Raw genomic sequence first — 19,694 nt, 5'->3', positions numbered from 1 at the left:
AGCCCAGTACTGATTTCTTATTCTTGTTCTCGTTCCTATTCTTGTTCTTCTAAGAGCTTGAGGTGAATCAGTGGGCTATTTGTTTGAAACCCATGCTTTCATTTTAGCTGTGTGTGTGCTGTCATTGAAGCTCAGTTGTGTGGTTGTCATTTGGTTCTAGTAATTTTGATCCCTCCCCCACACTATTCAAAGGATAGTTTTTATCCTCTCGAGTGTTTGTATATTTTCTGTAGCTTTTCTTGTAGGTCTTTTACAATTTTATTTCATTTTTTATCTGATAATTGTTTCCATTTTTTGGTGTGTTTCTTAATGTTCGCTTCATGTCCTACAATAGGACCTGTTTTGAAGAAAGCTCCATGGGCGCTGGGAATGAGCGCTCCGTGGCTGTTGGGGCATTTGAATTCATTTGATCTATGTGTCATTTAGTTCTGAAGTCTCCTTTTGACATTTTTACCTAGGACCTGTCTAGTGATAAGGCTGGAGCAGTGAAATCATACGCTATGAGTGTGTTGCTTTTATATCCACTATGGCCTGTTTTATGAAATGGCGTCGTTATTGAACAGGTATCTGTTTATAATCATGGGCTTTTGAGAAACTCTCAAGAGTGACCTTCTCTCTTGTAATTTTGGTTTGAAGTCTACTTGGTCAGATATGAGTATACTATTCCTGTTTGCACCCAGGCTTCATTTACTTGGAATGCCTTTTCCATCCTGGGGCTTGAACGCAGGGCCTGGGCGCTGTCCTTGAGCCTCTTTGTGCTCAAGGCTAGCACTACCACGTGAGCCACAGCACCATTTCTGGCTTTGTCTGAGTAGGTTAGTGGAGATAAGAGTCTCCTAGACTTTCCTGCCCGGGCAATCCTCGGTTCTCAGCTCTTGGAGTGGCCAGAATTACAGGCCTGTGCCACCAGCTCCCAGTTCTTTTTTATGCTTTCAATTTAAACATTTTTCCCCCATGCCAGTGAATGTGTTTCTTGTAGGTAGCAAATGTTCGGGTCTTAGTTTTTAATGCAATTCACCACTCTCGTCTCTTGATTGGAGAATTGAGACCATTCATGTTGAGGGTTATTGTCAAAAGGTGTGTAATTTTCATTGTTTTCATGTTTGACTTTTTTAAATGTCCATTTTTTATCTATTCATGTAGTGAAACTTATTCTTTCTTGTCCTTCCATCGGTATTTACCTTCCTCTTCTGTGTGTATTTTATTAAGCGTCTTTATAGTGTTGACCTTGTAATCATGAATTTGGTAATCCTTTTATTTTAGGGCTTAAAATCCAGCATCCTTGTTTTTAGAGTTAGTTGAGAAATATGCTGTTTCTCTGATAGGTTTGTATTTGTACGTGGCCTAGTGCTTCTCTGCACTGGTGTTCAGTGTTCTTTGTACTCAGTGTTGTAACTCTACAAAGTTCTCTTCTGGTGCTCCTTGGTGTTACAAAAGCCTCCTGTACTTGTGTTATTTTATGGAATGAGCTTCTATGCCTTTGTCCTGTGTATTTTCTCCTTCTTCTTTGTCCATGATTCACGGTGTGGTCTTTTAATGGTATTCCAGAGGCCTTGTGCTTCTTTTATTCCCTGATCATTGTTTGAACGTTCTAGTTCATCTAAATGGTCTTCAATCTCTCTGGCAGTGTTATTTCTATTTGATCCAGTCTTACCACTGAGCTTTTCAAACGTTTTAATGTTTCCATTTCCAGGATTTCAATTTTTTCAACATGTCTATACACTCTCTCTTTGTTCTCTCTCCTTGCCTTCCCTGTGTCATGCAGATGTTTAATCATGCTCTTTAGAATCACTGAATTGTTGGTTGTCCTCTCTATTCATTCTCAAATGTCCTGATTTATTCACTTCACTTTTATTCATCTGTTGTTATGGATTCTTGACTTTTGATGCTGTCGTATAATCTTGTCTCTTGTTTCTGTGTTGGAACTTGTGTGTCGGTGGCCAGCTCTTTGGGTTGAAGTCCTTCCTCTGTGTGGTGGCTGGGAAGCTAATGAGAACACAGCTCCAGGGGTGACACACTAACAGTCCTTGCTGTCCACTGTTTCTTTTCCCTTCACTTACTTTCTCTTCCTTTGTTTGCCAATCCTAGGGCTTGAACTCAGGGCCTCACACTCTCCCTTGGCTCTTTTGCTGGCTACCATTTGAACCATACCTTCATTATGGCATTTGGCTGATGGATCGGAGATAAGAGATTCAAAGATTTGTCTTATGGGGCTGGCTCTGAATCATGGTCCTCAGATCTCAACCCCCTGAGTAGCTGAAATCACAAGTGCCAGCCATCAACTTCTGCATAGGGTTCCTTGTTTTTGCCTTTTCTTTTTGGATAGTTTGCTGGGTGTCTAAGACATTTTGTTCAGAACTTAGGAAAGCCATTATTGAAGAACATATGTTCTTTTTGGTCTTTGAATGCAAATGTATATTACGTATACATATGTGTACATACATAATTTGAATTTATGGAAACTAGCTGATTCTTGGAAACTAACTTTATGCACATGTGTATACATATGTATATGCACATAATTTAAATCTATGGAAACTGCTGTCAGTTTTGGCAAATGTATCTTAGTTTACTGTGCTGAGTTGGCATTGTACAGAAATTAACAACCATGATAGATTAGAAATGTTAAACTTAAGTGTGTGTGTGTGTGTGTGTGTGTGTGTGTGTGTGTGTGTGTGTATTGGAACTTAGGGCCTAAGTGCTATCCCTGAAGGTTTTTAAATTTTTGTTCAAGGCTAGTGCTCTACCACTTGAGCCACAGCTCTTTTTGGTTATTAATTGGAGATGAAAATCTCACAGATTTTCCTACCCAGACTAACTTCCAACTGTGAGCCACAGCTCTCAGCCTCTTGAGTAGGTAGGATTACAGGCACAAACCACTCCTGGCTCAGTCCTGTGTCTTTTCTAAGCATTCCGGGCCAGGCAGTGAGGCCTGCACATGCATGGCCCCGTGAGGTGCCTGAGTGAGAAGGTGTCTTGTTCAATGCGTTTCAAGAGGACCTACACAGAGGACAGTTCTCTCAGGCGCTCCGTTCTCGGTCAGCTCTTTGCAGCCAAGAGCTGTCCGTGAAGCTTGGGAGAGTGAAGAGAGCACCTTTCCCTCTCTTCCTTATCATCCATGGTTTGCTGATGTTCCCTTCTGTTTTCTCAGAGAAGATAAAAAGGAAAGAAAGAAACTAAAAAAGAAACCTTCACAAACACCAGAATACTAGAAGCGGTGCGGCCTGTTCAGCGCCGAGTCTGCTGAGTCTCAGGGGATCCCAGGGCCTCTGTGGAATGGGGGAGGTGCTCTGTGCTGCACTCTGGTTCCAGAACTAGCTCACAGGCAAGGCGCTGAGCACAACCTTCGGCTGCTGGTCCGCTGCTCATGGCGGATGCATTGGGCCCTGCCTGAGAAGCTGCACCAGGCCTGCAAGAAGAGGGGTGCGCTTGCGCTCGTGGTGCGTTCATTTGCTTTCTGCTGCTAAGAACAATGCTGCACATCGGGCGAGTTCTAAGGGAGAGAGGTCGACTTTGGCTCCCACTTCTGGAGGTCACAGGTGGAGGGGAGGTGGTGGGAAGCTGCTGGCCTGAGGTGGCCCAGGCTGTCACAGGATGAGGGGGGTGGGGGATGCTCTCCCCTGTTCTGAGCAGTCAACAACATTTGTGTGTGGGTTGAGCTATGTCCTCCCTCCTGTAGGGTCTGGCAGAGGGTAGGCATGGAGTAGACAAAATGATGACTTCTTTCCTGACTTCATGAAATCAAGATGGCAGTAGGTGCCGCTAGGACCGCTTGGGAAAAAATCGTGCCTTCCCTTTGGTCTCTCCCGTGCATGTGGACGTCTCTAGAAGTCTCTGCCCAGTACCTAGAACCCAGGCAACTGGTGCACCTGGGGCGGTGGGAGGCCCTTCCACCTCCTCCTCACCCTCCCCATTGTAAGTCCACCCTCTGTCCGCACCCCTCCATCTGGTGCTGGCCTGCTTTGGCTTCTTCTGATACATCCTTTTCTGCCTGAGCGACCAGGCGGAAGTCTCTTTTCTCCACCCTCCAGCTTCCCGTGCTGTTTTGATCATTACACTTTCCCTGTAAGTCCCACCCTCCTGAGGCAGCACCTGAGCTAAGGATTCAGTGCAAGTGTCACCTCCTGAAGGGTTTCCAGGAAGTACCAGTAGGCAAAGAGTCTGGGCACGTGTGAGAATCTGGGTGATGCCCTGTCTCCTCTTGATCTTGACGGGTGTGGTGAGCAGAGGTGAGAGAGGTTAGGGAGTGGTGGACTGAGGGTAGCGATACCCTGGGGAAGGGAAGTGGGTAAACTGGGGTTTGCCTGATTTCTGTGACAGGAGGACTCTGACCATTTAGTTATTAGCAGAAAAAGATTTTCTGTGCATTTCCCTTGGCCCTGCATGTCTGTAATCTGCCCTCACCCACTTCTCCCACCACGGAGGAGGAACTTCTCTTCTGATTGGTTCAAACCCAATGGTGGCTGTGAGGCTGCACTTCTGACCCTTGAATGCCAAATCTTGCCATCATACACTGCTTCCACACGGGCCTAAAAGACAGACTTGGGCCAGAAAAAAAATTACCTTTTCTTTACAAGTCAATAATGTCAAATATGTTGGGATTATGGTAGGAAATGACGAACCCACCCTCTACTCTACCTCTGTGCTTCTGATCCAGGCTGACCCCGTTTTCTCAAAGAGTCACTGTGGTCCATTCTACCCAACCCTAAATGAGGACCAAGGTGTGCAAAGAAATAGCCAAGAAATAGTTTATTCAGAACAAGGAACGCTGACTTGAACAGAGGCAGGAAATCCAGTCCCCCGAGCTGCTACGTGATGAACTGGGCTCGTGAGGACCCTCCCAGAGTCACAGTGAGGAGCCAAGAGCCCTGCGACTGCCCGGAGGGGACAGGGCGGCGCTGACAGGGACTAACGGAGACCAGAGAGGGGACAGAAGTCACAGACTGACACAAGCAACACAGTCTAGAAATAGCCTTAGTTCAAAGGCAGAAAACAGTGACTATTGTTTTGTTTTTAAAGTATAAAACCTTACCATATGCTAAAATGTCTCTTCAGAAATCTGAGACAATGCCACCGACCCCCAGGATTGACTTACCAAGTCCATGGTGACACAGGGAAGTGGAGAAGTAAAAAAAAAACCAAAGCCAAAACCATACTTGAGCTCCCCAGGAATGGCCAGACCCCAAAACCCCCGTGAAGGAAAACCCAGAGAAAGCAGACATGGCCAGTCAGCGAGATCAGAGCCCGCGGAGTGGGGAGGGGGGGGCCATCTCCACATCATGCTAAAGAGGAAGAGTACAGTGTTGATAGTAATGATGACGGTAATGTCCAATGACCACCAGTTGACCACAGGCCATCCGCCCATGACAGCTCCACGGGTTAGAGAGGTCGTCTTCCCATTTAAAATGGAGGAGACAGACATGAGCGATCACACCAGTGGCCTAAGTCTTGGAGCTGCTCGCTACAGGTGGATCCTGCACTCAAACCCGACAGCAAGGCCTGAGTGGTATTTGCTAAGCTTCAATGTCTCCAATTCAAGGGTTAGCTGCTCCCCGACCAGGCCATAAGGTGGTTTGCTTCTTGAGCAAGCTGACTTTCCTTCTAGAATAGACTTTCTAAGTACCTGCCCTTCCTAATAGATGATTAGGAAGCCACCATCATTGCCATTGGATACGTTGTCCAAAGTAAATGACCAGCCTAGGTGACACCTTTCCCAGACAGAAAGACCAGGATGCCTGACCACAACAGCTAGTTTCTTCCTAGCATCGGGAGAACCCCGTGCCCAATGCCCTGCTCCTGTGCACAGCCTGCATGTCATCACGACTCTGGGAATGTGGGGGTGGGGGTGGGGGCAGAGACTGCTCACCATGTGCTGGGGGCCCCTGTGAGCCAGTCCCTGGGCGCTAGGCTCGTCTGCACCCTGCACCATTCAGCAAGTCCACAACTTTACAGATGAAGATATCTGGATGATCGCTGGCCTTTCGCAGTGGGGTCTCAGAAGGTGAGGCAAGCACATGGAACACTTACATCGACAAAAGGACCGTGGAAGAAGCTGGGCTCAATCACAGCGGTGTGAGCCGGGTGATGGAATGTACTTCAAGTTCTATTTTGCAAGCATAAGCAATCCATAAATCCAGGGTTTGCATGTGTGCCATCCACCTGGATTCTCACAATGGTGGAAGTGTCAGGTGGGCAGCAGCTGCTTCAACCCCTTTGATGGAGGCACAGAGAGTAGGAGTATGACTTATCCAAGTTCACATGGCGAATCAGAAGCTGGGACCAGAACCCAGGCTTCCCAGCTGCGGTCCACAGCTTTCTGCAGCTGACATTTTCAGGGGTGGATGGGGCACATGGCACAGACACGGGCTCTGAGTGGCCTTGGCTGAGTGGCTGCAGGTGGGTCTTAGCGGCTGCAGCCTCGGGAGCAGGTGTGGGTGAAGAGGTTGTTGTTATGCCCGTCCTGGAGCTTGCTTGGGGCCTGGTTCCCGGCTCGGCCTTCGGGGTCCAAGAGCTGGCTGCTCTGTCCCTGCTGCCTCCTGAGCCTGCAAGCAAACACAGCACAGACCTGGTTAGTGGTGAGGAGCTGGTGCAGCCAGGGCCTCAGGAGATGCACCTGAGCAGACACAGAATAGGACACGAGACCCTCTGAACTGGGGATCCCATCTCCAAAGCCCCTCACAGGGACCGCAGCCAAGGCGCTCACTCAATATGATGTCAGCACACGCACACAGATCCAGACCGGAGAGTTAATTATATGGCAAGTGGAATCAGTATCGAGCACCGTCTCAGCACTCGGCGGAGAACGACTTTTCCATGCACTCAGAAAATGACAGGAGCAGCCCATGTCCGTGGCCCCGGCTGCTCTCCGCGTCCTCTATTGGCGGAGATGAGACGTGAGGATCAGACCCTCTTCACAGCAGGATCGATTTCCTCTGATTGGGCCCTGAGTGCAGTGGTCCTGATTTCCATGCAATTTCTTGATTTCAAGTTCTTATAGGATCACTGATGTGCAGAGCTCCGGGCGGCCTTTCAGTGGACCTTCAGCTCTGCCTGCGTTCCTCTTGCTGCGTTTGCCATGAAGCCAATTCCCTGTGCCGTGGTGGGGGGGGGTCTTTGCACAGCTTTGTGTTGCTGGGGTCCCAGGAAGCCCCGCAGGTCCCGCTCTTGCCCTTTGTACCACCCGCCCTCACCTGGTTGGGTGGCACCGTCTCCAGGCACTGAATTCCACCCTCTGAATACGGGGTTTCTTGGTTTTTCTGATGGAGAAGAAGGAAACAACAGTGGGACTGTGACTGCAGAGAATCCCAGAAGCCTGGCACCTGAACGTTGGTCTTAACTGCTTATCTTTACCCGTACAGCCAACTCGGGGGCTGCACCCTGGAATTCCAAAGACTGGAGGGAGCCTAAGGTGCTGGCTTTAATTTTGGAAACCTGGAGTTTACAAGTTCACTATTTCCTATGGGGCGTGGAGGGCTTTCCCTCTTTTATAGGGAGATCTGGAAAACACAGGGAGGGGAAATGTTTTCCTTGGGTCACCTGTGGTGCTGATGGAGGTAGTTTACAAAAGACACAGCCTTCGTTAGAACCAAGGAGCCATCGACAGGCGGCCCGTCAATACACAGATGAGCCCAGGCTCAAGTGGCCCGGGACATCACCAGGCTAATGCCTGGTGGTCAAGACACAGCCTGACCGGATACACGCATTCCCAGGAGGCACTGAGCCCTGGGCCACCACAGCTTCGGCTCCCTGCATGTGGAAAGGTCAATGAATCTTGACTTGGGTTCCGAGAGCATTGCCTGCCTCCCTGGAGCCGGGGCCCTGTCACCTGTTAGCTGTGTCTCCAGCTTCCACATCTGCCCATGGGGAAGTGCCAGCTCACAGGAGGGAGGCGTACGCCACTGGGCACACGATGCTCGAGCCCAGCGAAGGGTTGCTCTGATAGCCATCTGCTCCGCCCAGGCCAAGCAACCCTGGATGCGCTGGAGAAGCTTCATGGATGCCACTCATGGGCGCAGCCCTGTCTATGTCCCCACACAGGGGCTGGCGCCACCAGGGATGGGACCTTTCTCCTAGCAGGACCCAGGTTCCTAACCTGGGAGAAGAAAGAACACTTGCTGCTTTGCAGATGCAAAGAGAGCAGGAAGAGCCCCGCCAGGATGCAGCACACCGTGATGAGATTGTCAAGTGACAGAGGAAAATCTGCCCTGCTCACTGTGTCCCTCTCAGTGTGAGGGCCTCGGCCTGGCTCTGCCATGAGCTTTCCCTGGCTGTGATGTCCACTTGCCCAGTGCAAGACACAGGGCATTGTGCCCAGGTGGAGACCAAGGAGGGCTGGAGTTCGTTTTTTAGGCCATCATGTCAAAATATGGGTCAGAGCTGGGAAGGGGCTGCTTTAGACGAGGGGGCCTGTGACTCAGAACCAAAGAAAGGAAGCAGAGTTTGGGGACCTCCACAAAGTTTCCCAACTGGTATGTGTCAGGAGGACTGGTGGGTGTCAGGAAGGCATTAGAATGTAGATCCTCAGGCCTACTCCCTTGGCTTTGGGTTCCTCAAGTATGGATTGGGTGTGTGGTTACTTCAGGGGACTTTAAGCAATAGAACTTTATTCTCTCACAGTGCTAGAGGCTTGACGTGACGGCATGGGCAAGACTAGCTCCTTATGAGGCGGAAAGGCAAATTGTCTCCAGGTCTCTGCAGCTGCAGAGGCTGCCAGCAGGCCTTGGCTTGTGGGTGCATCACTCCAGTATCTTGTCTTCATTTTCTCATGTGTCTGTGGGTTTTCTTGAATGAATTCGCTGGTCCATTCACCACATGAGGACACTGGGGTGAGGGCCCTCCAGTTTACTTTGCCAATACAGCATGAGTTTCAAACACATTATTGCAGAAGGCAGAGGAGAAAGGGTATGCACGTCAGTGTGGTCCCATTTTCCTGGCCTGACTTCTTGGTTTGGGGTAGACCGCACATCCTGAGTCCATTTGTCCTTGACATTTTTACACCGTGGCAGAGATACCATGGCTCTCTTGCCATGCTAAGAACCTCCTAGCTGGATGCCTTCAGGTATCTGGCAAGGACAGCCCTTGGGACCACTGAGAGCTCAGTTAGGTGGGCAGAGAGGCAGGCGTAGAGGACAGGGGCCAGTTCAGACCTTGCCACACCCCCCTGGGGCCACGCCCTTCCTGACCTGTGAAGGCTTCCCCAGCCTCCCCAGGCCTGACAGGCTGCAGCCACAGAGGCCTTCACTCTGCCCAGAGTTGGTGCAGCAGCAGGGGAGGCCTGGGCAGGGCTGAGAACCATGGGCCCTCATGGCTGCGTCTCCAAGAGTGATGTCGGGCTGCATCTTCCTCTGCCTCCTGAGCACCCCACTGGGAACAGAGTCCCTCATCTATCACCACCCCCTCCCGTCACACCGTTCCCAACTCAGGCCATTGCAGGGCCCTGGGCCAGCATCAGTTCCTGTCCCTGTGGACTGTCCCCACTCCTCCAGTGACACATCTAACCACTCCCATCCACTGTGTCATCCAAGCCACTCCCATAAGCTTCCCTGGCTACTGGGCCGGCCCAGGCAGCTGCAGTGAGTCTGCCTGCTGGAGCTACCTGCCTTCCTCTACCTGAGCTCTGTCACCTGCTGGGACCCCCAAACAAGTCAATGCTTAGTGATGTGTCATCTTACACGGAGGCGCTGATCTCCTGGAAGGTGGGGAGCTCCTTTGAGCCGCTCTGGCACTCAGGTATAGTTCAGGGCAGGTCTGTCTGTGCCTGGCTTTGACTCATCAGCCATGGATCTGTGAACTTCCTGATGGTAGCAGCATGGACCAAGGCTATCGAGGCCATGCTGGCCTCTGTGCCTGAGACCTCCACTTGCTTTGCTGATTAGAGGCTACGCCTGGAGCCAGAGAAGACCCTAGCTGACCACTGGCTCAGCCTATAGGGGTACCTGGACACTTGCTTTTCCCCTTCCCAGGTCAAAATCAGTCCCATTTTCACCTGAGAATCCTGCCTTGCTGGGCACAGGATCAGCGTTTCAGTGATAACTCTTGCATCGTACCACTCGATTTCTACTCTGGTGACCAAGAGGGCCATCTAAGGACTTGCCTCAGGGCCCTGTGGTCTGCCTGAGCATGCTGCCAAGCTAGAACACAGCCCCAGGCACTTTACCCCGGGGCTTTAGCCCTCATCCCCTGGGAGCTGGCCTCTCTGTCCCAAGGTCATTTGCAGGGCGGCCAGAGCGGAGACAGGATCAAACCCAGCCCGCACCTCCCAGCCCAGAGCTGCTTTCCCTGGGGAAGGAGCTTCCGGTGGTGCCAGAACAGCCTCTTCTCGGGGTTCCTGGGCAGAACTTACTTCTCCCTGTTGAATATGATGAACTCCTTCCGCACTGTCTCCAGACACTGCTGCAGGTGTCCGTTCTGTCAAAAGGCACAGAGAGGGGGACCATGACTGACCACCGGCCAGGGAGGAGAGGGGGAGGCCTATCTAGTTTCAAAGTCATTAAATCCAGCGTAACAGCCATGTGAGGATGGAAGGTGGGTTGATGGCTTGGTTTCCTAAGCAGTCAGATGACTGATGGCCTGCTTACCGCGTGTGGGAAAGCATTCAGGACCACCACGCACCATCTGTCCTCTCAGGAACAGCGTGGGGACCCCCAGAGCCACTGATAAACTCTGGACACCCGACATGCTCCAGAGAGGCCAGGAAGGCTGCGCAGAGAGAGTGCTTAGTGCTGGGAGACTGCATTTCCCCACTCACGGGGCTCCGGGCCAGATTCTGCACTGCACAGGCTGGCGGGACTCAGGGGCTCAGGGTCTTGGGTCTGTGAGGTGTTTAGGACTTAGGAAAATGTCTTAACTTCTTGTAAGAAAATACAATGAACTTTTGACATCAACAGTTATATTCATCTTTAGGCCAATGCCACTGGAAAATTAAAGGATTATTTTTAATCATCTATTAATCTACTTAAACATGTCTGTCTATCTTTAAATCTGGTGTAGGGTTGAACTGTCTCCTCCAGGATGTGTTTGAGTTCCTGTATGGGGTGGGAAGCAATGGGAGAAGAGGGAGACAGAGGGTGAGATGTGTGTGTGTGGGGGGGGTGTGTGACCAGGACCACAGTGCTTCAGTATAAAAAGTGAACAATGAAACCTGTTCAACTGTTGTTTATAAAGGTGGGTAAGCAAATTATAGAGTTGATTTGATTAAAGCACATTATGTGTACGGATGGAACATTCCAATGAAACCTTTTCCATGCGGGCAGAGTGGTCAGATCCTAAGTCTTGGCGCTTAGAGAAGATGACTAAATGTGGGCTTTTCTGAGAGACCACAGCGGATTAGAGTGGGCCCTGGAGACAATGGCTCATGGCCTGGCTTGAAGGCCAAAGGTAGACCGAGCCCAGAGAAAGGTAATGGAGCCACAGAGCTGCAAGCCTGGCTCCACTGTGCAGGACACCGGAAGAGCTCAGGCAGCCGTCAACCCCTTATTGTCTTTGGAGCGTCACGGCTCTGTGGATAACCTGATGTCAGACTTGACATCAAGAGAGTTGTGAGAGTGTCCTATCTTTTTTTTTTTTTTCTGCCAGTCCTGGGCTTAAGCTCAGGGCCTGAGCACTGTCCTTGGATTTTTCTCAAGGCTAGAGCTCTACCACTTGAGCCTCAGCACCACTTCCGGCTTTTTCTAAGTATGTGGTACCAAGGAATCGAACCTGGGTCTTCACACATGTAGGCAAGCACTCTACCACTAGGCCAAATTCCCAGCCCCCTATCTTTTTTTTTTAAGCCAACTTGTCGGTGATACTTTTCTATTAGTTCAGGACACTAACACAGAGGCCGAAAGCAGAAGTGACAGGGGCCCATGTGAGTCCCAGTGCAGTCGTGAGGCCTTTTGTGTGACCTCTCTGGGGACAATGTTCCTGGATGCCCCTCCGCTAACCTTCCTGTTGCCTATTGCTATGGAGCCTCAAGTTCTGCACCCATCTGTGTGTGTGTGTGTGTGTGTGTGTGTGTGTGTGTGTGTGTGTGTGTGTGTTACTGGCACTCCATTCACTTCAGAAAAAGGGACAGCCAGTTCTTCCTGCCTGTGGGTTCCATGCTCACTGACTCAACTCATTGTGGATCAAGAATATTCAGGAATGAAAATCCAGATTGGCATTTTCTGGATATGTGCCCAGGGCACGTATCTGTGGTTAGGCCTGGCACAGAGCATGGATCACAATTCCTCCTATCGTTCCCGAATCCACAAGTGCGCACACATAACGTGTAGTATGCCAACTGTTATCAACAATGCATGGATGATTTAATGTGTGTGTGAGGGCATCAAAGGTTTTGGTAATGATTTCTAGGAGAGGGTTGAGGACCGCAGGGTGTGACACTTCCCTAGCCAAAACACGGAGGTGGTTGGTCCCCTTTGTCTGCAGGACCTCACTCAGTACTTTTGCTCCTCTCCTCCTGGACAGACACAGCTCCCAAGAGCTGCTCACCAGCGGACAGCTTTCCTTCGCACTGTCTTTGGACCTGTGCTTGGCCAGCCTCTTCTTCTTTTTGTGAAGTGGCTTGGATTCTAGAATCATCTCTTCCAGTTCAAACGTGGGGTCACAGTTCAATCGTCCTTTCTGAAGGCAAGAGGGAAAGAAAAGGTGGTTGGTCCACATTCTGCCTGTCACTCTGCCATTCCTTTAAGGGATCAGGATTAACGACCCTGTGGGACTTGTTGATGATGAAAGCACCTCATTCTCTGGCATATGTCACTGACTGGCAGCCACAGCCCTGGCCCCTCAGTAGCCCTGATCTTTCTCATTCCTCCACAATCCAATTATTTTATCATCATGCATTTTTGTGACTTTCTTCCATGAAAATGATTTTTAGTGACTTAATTTTAAAATAGTATTCTGGTCCATGTCTGCCCAGCTCTCTGTCCTGGCTGCTTATTGCATCTGGGTTGGAGCTGGTGAACCTCCAGCACTGCGCTAGCTACAGAGCTGGGGCACCACCCACCCTGCCTGCTGGGTCTCAGACCCCAGGTCCCTGGGAGCCATTCTCAGAGTGGAACCCCATGTCTGTGGCAGCTCAGGGGCGCAGGCAGGTGCCTGTCTACACACAGGGACATCCACCGTGCCTCACGTTGGTTCCTGGCTTCCCCAGGACATGGAGCACACAGCCCTGGGACTCTCAGACATGCCAACAGGAAGATTGAGTCAAATGTGTGTTCATTCCGGAGGCTGCATCGAGTCTCTGGGCTTTGTCATTAGGGCCTGTAGACCAGAGGCCATGGAATGTACAGGGAGATTCTAGAATGTGCATCTGAAGAAAGCCAGCCCTGGAAGCCCTGGGACCCAGGGGAGCAAGTGTGGGCCTCCTGTGGCTTCGTGGATTCCGTGTGTGGGGGATATTTCCTCAGGGCTGTGTCACCCACCCTGCAGGACCCTTGAGAGCCTCGTGGCTTGTCCCTCCCTTTGGGCGGGGGTACAGGGACAGGCAGGATCACCCTGCTTGGAGTCCACCCTGCTCACAGAGATGACAAAGCCAGCCTGAGTCTCCAGGTCCACCAAGCATTCAGTGCCTGGCCCTGGGATGGCCAGTGGGGTAATTCAGACCCCAGGGTTACTTGGCAGTGTCTGGAGGCATGTTTTGGTTATAATAATGGGGTGTCATTGTCATCTCGGGGAGGAGTCAGGAACTCAGAGACACCCCACATTGATCTTTCTCTGAGTGCTTGCTGCTGGCACAAACATCCCGTGGTGGTCCTTAGCCCCTGGCACCTGGCACCACTATGATTCACCTCAGGGCACAACACAGCACCTGGATGTTGTGTGCTGATCTGGCCCTGATCCGCCAATGGAGCATGGTGGAAAGGGGCTGAGACGGCCCTTGAACCGCCATACTTGCCAGCTCGGTTGTCCATGAGTTGCATCTGTCTGTCATAGACATACAGCCATACATAGAGCCACACAGCCACAGCCCCCACAGAGCCATGCTCACACACAGCCCGGCAAGGGATGGAGGGAGGACGAGCTGTTGGGCCTGGGGAGGGGAAGGGCCAGGAAGGCTTTCTGTGGAACCAGATAAAAGTCAAGGCCCCTGCGTGCCAGGAGAAGATGGGGTCCACCAGGCTGAGTGTGTGTGGTCGGGGGAGGGGGGGCTGGCCTAGAGCAGGGGTAAGGCCATGGCAGAAGCTGGATTCACAAGTGTGCCCTGTGTTGGGAGCAGTTTGTGGGGTCCACCTCCACAGAGGGGGCCCTGTGCAGAGGGCAGAGCAGGAGGTCTGCATTGCTGCACACCTGCCAAACCGTCTCCCGAGGACCCCGACGAGCCGCCTGCTGCCAGTGTCCTCTAAAAGGCAAATCCAGTATGCAGCAAGGCTACCTTAACTGTCCCCAGTGACAACCCCACCTCCCATCGTGCCTGCCACCTGAGCTGATCCACAGCAGGAGCCACAGCACGTTAGGGACCACCGCAAAAGTCAGGCCTTAGCAATCTTAGTGGTTCCTGAAGTGCGGGACCCTGCCCATGGCTGCTGCAGCCACTGAGACCCACAGATGGCTTGCTGGGCAGTCACAGGGGTCATGTATAGCGCCAAGATGGCGGGACTCACATTGGGCACAAAGCCAGGCATCAGTGTCTTCTCGAACACAGCATCCCAGTTCATGTCCGCCAAGTAAGGTGAGTTCTGGATGTCACTGAGGCTGGACAGGCGACTCTCGGGGTCCTTGGCCAGGAGCTGTAGTCAGGGGGCAAAAGTAGCTCCGTAAACTTGCCTGTCATGAGGTTAGCAGGAACTAGGAATGCGGGTGCCTTGCTGGGGACAATTGGGGTATCTTTTCATGCCACGCCCAGCCTGTCGAGGTCATCACTGGCAATGCTATCAGCACCCATGTTGCAGAACCCTTCCGTAAGGTCATATGGAAATGGATGGTTGGGCTTTTTAATTTTTTTATTTTAATTTTAATTTTTTGTCAGTCCTGGGCTTGAGCTCAGGGCCTGAGCACTGTCCTTGGACTTTCTCAAGGCTAGAGCTCTACCACTTGAGCCTCAGCACCACTTCTGATTTTTTTCTGTGTATGTGGTACTGAGGAATGGAACCTGGGTCTTCGTGCATGCGAGGCAGGCACTCGACCACTAGGCCAGACTCCCAGTCAAAAATTTTAAAACTTTTTTAGTGGTACTGGGGTTTGGACTTAGGGTTTCCTGCTTGCTAGACAAGCGATCTACCGTTGGAGCCATACTCCCAGTCCTTTCTCATCTCGCTTCCTCATCTCTGGTGTGGAGATGGTGACATTGCCCCCTTCTCAGAGAGCTCCCCAGGGCCCAGGTGGCTGGAGCTCAAACGCATACTGCTCTGCATCCTCGAGGACTGAGCAGGAACCTCCAGGAACCCTCAGCTGCCCTGCCCGTGCCAGGTTGCAAGCAGCACCAGTGACCACGCCAACACACAGTCCTGGCTCCACCCCAGTGTGTGACTCAGGAGGTGCTGGACACGGTGCATGTGCAGTGGCCTCCAGGCACTGGTGATGTTGCACTGGCCAGGGTACCGCACTTAAGGAACCAGAGTTGATTCCACCAGACACAGAAAGTGCCCAGTTTCTTCCAGTCCCCTGGGGCAGCAGCTGGGACATCCACTGCCTCTACTCATGGAGCTTGCAGAGGAGTGGAAGGAGCTGAAGTTTGCTGCCCCCGACTCCCTTGTGCCTGGCTTTGTGATTTGCACGTGGCCCCAGATCACTGGGCAGTCTGGTGGCTGTGCATTTCCTGTTCCCCTTCCCCTGTGGGTGGTGTACCTGTGCCCACACTGGCTCCCTGGCAGGCTAGGGCGACCTCTCACCTTCTTCAGCAGGGCCACCATCCCCTTGCACCACGAGGACGAGTAGTGGACACGCTCCACTTTGAACATGTTCAGGATCTCATCAATGGGCGTGGCTGAGTGGATTTCATAGGGCCGCTGTAACAAAAAGGACGACAGCCAAAATCAGGAGGAGAGAGATGAAGGTGGGGGTGGAGAGTCACCTGGAAGCCAACACACTTGTGGTTTCTGATTATATAATGAGCCACGGGCTCATGCCTGCAATCCTAGCTACTAAGGAGGCAGAGGTCGAGAGGACTGCAGCTTGAGGCTAGCCCAGACACCAAGTTTGAGGACCCCTATCTCAACCAATGGCTGGGCACAGTGATACATGTCTTTCTTTTCAGCTACACAGGAAATAGGACCAGGGTTCAGGTCTGCCTGGTCGTAAGTCAAGACCCTATCAAAGTGGCTACAATCTGAGCCAAAAAGACTGGAGGTGTGGTTCAAGGAGTAGAGTGCCTACCTAGCAAGTGCAAGGGCTTGAGTTCAAACCCCAGTTCCCTCCTCCCTATGAGACTGCATGACAGCCGACAGTACCACCGGCCTTTCCATCCACAGTACCCAGCCCTCTTTTGTGTGGGGTGGTGGCTTGAGCCACGGGCACAGTGTAGGAACTGGGCGGGGTGTGGTGGTGCTGCCACCGTGAGAAGGGGTTGGGTGGCTGTGAGGTCACCTGGCCTGCAAGTGGTGGCACCAGAACTGACACCTGCAAGTTTGCCAGCCACTGGCACTTCGAGGCCTTGGCCACTGTCTCTCCTCGGCCACTGTCATCTCTCCTTGGCCTGGCTGACCAGGTCTCTGAGCAGGCCTGGCTGCAGTGGCCAGCGCTGTGTCTGGTGGAGCGGAGGGGTAGGAGCAGCTTGGGCCTGTCGCACCTGTCACCATCACCAGCCCCTGCATGAGGACGTTGGGTCCAGTCCTTCCCTGGTTGCTGGGCCTGGCACTCAGGGTATCCTCTTTTCTTCCGTCTCCCGGCAGTTTTGTGCCCTAAGCCATGCCCCAGCTCAGAAGCCTTTCTGGACTGTGGTCATCTGGCTCTGTGTCCTAACACAGTCTCAGTCTGGTGGGGCCAAAGGTCTTGGGGCAGGGGAGCAGCCGTTTCCAAGCCCGGGTGGGGTGAGTAGCAGGCTGGCCTTGGAGACACTCGAGTTCACCGGCAATTCTCAGGAACAAGGCTGCTGTGAAAGGGATTTCTCAGCTGGCGGCAGGCAGCTTGCCATCTGGCTCTTCAGCAATGGGGACTGGCCCATGACCATCCCTGCATTTGTAGTGTCCAAGCAGACACAGTCACTGAGCAGGGCCCCGGGGTACCATGACAAAAGGCACAAGTATGTCCTCCTGCTGAAGTGGAGGGACACGGACCCTGCGCCAGACGACACGCCAGCCGCTCCAACCTCACAGTTCCCGTGGGGCCCTGCAGAATAGAAGGTGCCAAGCTAAGGGCAGGGCCTCCTGGGAGAGGTCCAGTCCCCTAGCAGAGACACACCTCTGTCTTCACCACGGGGGCCCCGTGGAAGACGCCGGCTCAGGGCATCTCCTTCTGATGAGTCCATAGCATGGGGCTTTTTGCAGGTGCCTCCCTATGTCCAAATGGAATGGGGGAATCTCCACAGTACCCATTAGAAGAGAACAAAACCCAACTGGGCTAATGCGGCCGACACATGAACATTCTTCATCTGTTTCTTTAAGCCTTTTAGGTGTTCTTCCACATGCAGGCCTTGTGACGTCCACAGACGCTGGCCGGTGCTCATTACAGGGCTCTTGGCAGAGAGTCAAGGCTGCCAAGAAGAGGACAAGGACGAGCCAGCCTCAAAATCTGAGAGTACCACCAAACGTGCAGCATCTCATGGCTTCATGACACCAACATGGGATCAATACAGGAAGGAGGGAGTCACCCAAGCGGGGACAGGGGCCTGGCACACATCTCCTACCACTCTCAGAAGGAACCGAACCGGCTGACACTTGGCTCCTGAACTTGAGTCCCTGCACGAATGTGGTTCTGACAGAGGAACCTGCTTTCTGCCCAGGGTGCACTGCGTTCTGTGTAGAGGGCCTAGAAGGAAGCAGGCAGGCCTGCTGAGTCCCCGCCCCCTGGATGGAGTGATGGGAAGAGTGATGGGAGGAGTGACGGAAGCAGGGCCTACAGAGCTCAGAACACGGCTGAGTAGGAGTGGGGTTTGTGGAGTGCGTGGGGTCACCTCTCATCTTCATTTCAATGAACCCTTCGGTCCCTGCATGCATGACGTCACACTTGACACCCTCAGCCACCGGGGTGCAGGGATGCCCACCTCTCCACCCTCATCACAGATGTCAGGACTCCGAGACTCACTGGTGAACAGATTTCCCAGTGTCTGGAAGAGACCCAGATGGCTTCTCCTGTTTTCTGCAATCCCATGAGAACGGCAGAGCCCAGCAGTGGGAGGGACCCAGGCAGGGACACGTGTAAAGACTTCTCTTGTGAATGGCATTCAAGTGTCTGCTTCCTTCTTGGTTGTTCTGTGTCCCTCTTACACCTCCTAATGAGGGACTCGTTATGCTCTCCACTCTGCAGAGGGCTAGAGTGGTAGCAAAAGGAGAGTGGGGGTCATGTCGCGTGCTGGCTCACACCTGCTATCCTAGCTCCTCAGGAGGCTGAGATTGGAGGGGCCGAGTTTGAATCTATGAGACTCTCATTTCCAAGAAGCCACCAAAGAGCCAGAAGTAGAGCTCTGGCTCAAGTGGTAGAGAGCCAGCTTTGAGTGAGAGAGCTTAGGAGCAGTGTCCAGGCCCTGGATTCCAGCTCCAGCACTGGCCAAAATAAATAAATCAATAAAAAGATAACATACCCTGAGCCCAGTGTGTTCAATGGTGAACACACGCCGTCCAAGACGGAGCTATTCCTCAGCGCCCAGGCTGTGGGTGCGGCCTTCCTCTGTCAGAGTGGTGGAGACTCAAGTCCCCTCCCAAGGACAAGGACAATGATTACAATGACCCACGGATCCACCTGCTCACGGCAAAGGATTCTATTGATGCTCAGTGCCCAGTGCTCGCTCCTTGGCTTTAGGGCATGTCAACTCCAAGGCCAGCCACCATTTAGAAGGGAGGGTAATCGAATGTACTGCCGGTAAAAGTGATTTTCACACCAGGACATTGGGTACACTCGGCATGATGTGCAGGTGTGTCTCTATTCCAGGAAATTCAGTTTACAAAACATGCTGGCTTCCGGAGAGAAGAGACGGGGGAATGGAGAGGAAAGGGATTTGCCTCATTGCATTGTCTGAGCGGAGCTGAGTGTTGAAGACTATCTAATTGAATGGATTTTCTTTCAAATCCTTTTACACAAAACCCCAACAGAGAACAGAAAGAACGTGAGCAACAATTCTTCCGGTCATTTAAAGTTCCAGAGATGGAAAACACACCTTTTTCTCTGCAACTGTATTTCTGCAGGACTCGGGTCTGAGAAACAGGACAAAAACCCCTGAACAATTCAGAAAGAGCCTCTGCCTTTGATGGGTTCACACAGACAGCATCACAGACCCTTGCATTCCTCCTCAGAGGGTGGACAGTAACTGAACCAAAAAAAAACTGTCCAGAAACATCCTTTCATTCAGTGACCCAGAAAACGAACACATCCATATTTCCTTTCTAAAATGGCGATTCTAAAATCACCATGTAAGCATCTGTGTGGGGAGCTCAAGACTAACAGCAGCTACTTGGAATGCATGGAATGGAGGGATACACTTTGAGGATCACCTGTCATCCCGGCTACGGGGAAAGTGTAATGGCTGGAGGCAGTGGTGAGTGGTTATTGTTCCCAGAGATGTGGGAAAGCACACATGAGACCCTTCCTCAAAAATAGCCAATGGGAGCCAGGAGTTTGGCCGA

At 52.0% G+C, this 19,694-nt stretch overlaps 1 protein-coding gene across 1 annotated transcript in view; it reads right to left on the bottom strand.

The window, feature by feature from the left end:
- Nucleotides 1–4,743: 4,743 nt before the first annotated feature.
- Stk32b (serine/threonine kinase 32B) overlaps nucleotides 4,744–19,694 on the bottom strand; it is a 182,679-nt gene continuing 167,728 nt past the window's right edge. Inside the window, exons 8-12 of the mRNA XM_090343840.1 lie at nucleotides 15,810–15,926; nucleotides 14,583–14,708; nucleotides 12,472–12,603; nucleotides 10,343–10,407; nucleotides 4,744–6,542 (exon numbers count right to left, since the gene is read on the bottom strand). Coding sequence (XP_090199966.1) covers nucleotides 6,404–6,542; nucleotides 10,343–10,407; nucleotides 12,472–12,603; nucleotides 14,583–14,708; nucleotides 15,810–15,926 — 579 coding nt within the window. The 3' untranslated portion in view covers nucleotides 4,744–6,403. The remainder of the gene's footprint in view (nucleotides 6,543–10,342; nucleotides 10,408–12,471; nucleotides 12,604–14,582; nucleotides 14,709–15,809; nucleotides 15,927–19,694) is intronic.

The sequence above is a fragment of the Megascapheus bottae genome, chromosome 13 (genome assembly GCF_031878675.1).
Source record: "Megascapheus bottae isolate mThoBot1 chromosome 13, mThoBot2.hap1, whole genome shotgun sequence".
Classification (NCBI taxonomy): Eukaryota; Metazoa; Chordata; class Mammalia; order Rodentia; family Geomyidae; genus Megascapheus; species Megascapheus bottae.
Note: the sequence above shows the minus strand (reverse complement) of the source record. Positions and strands in the feature narration are given on the sequence as shown.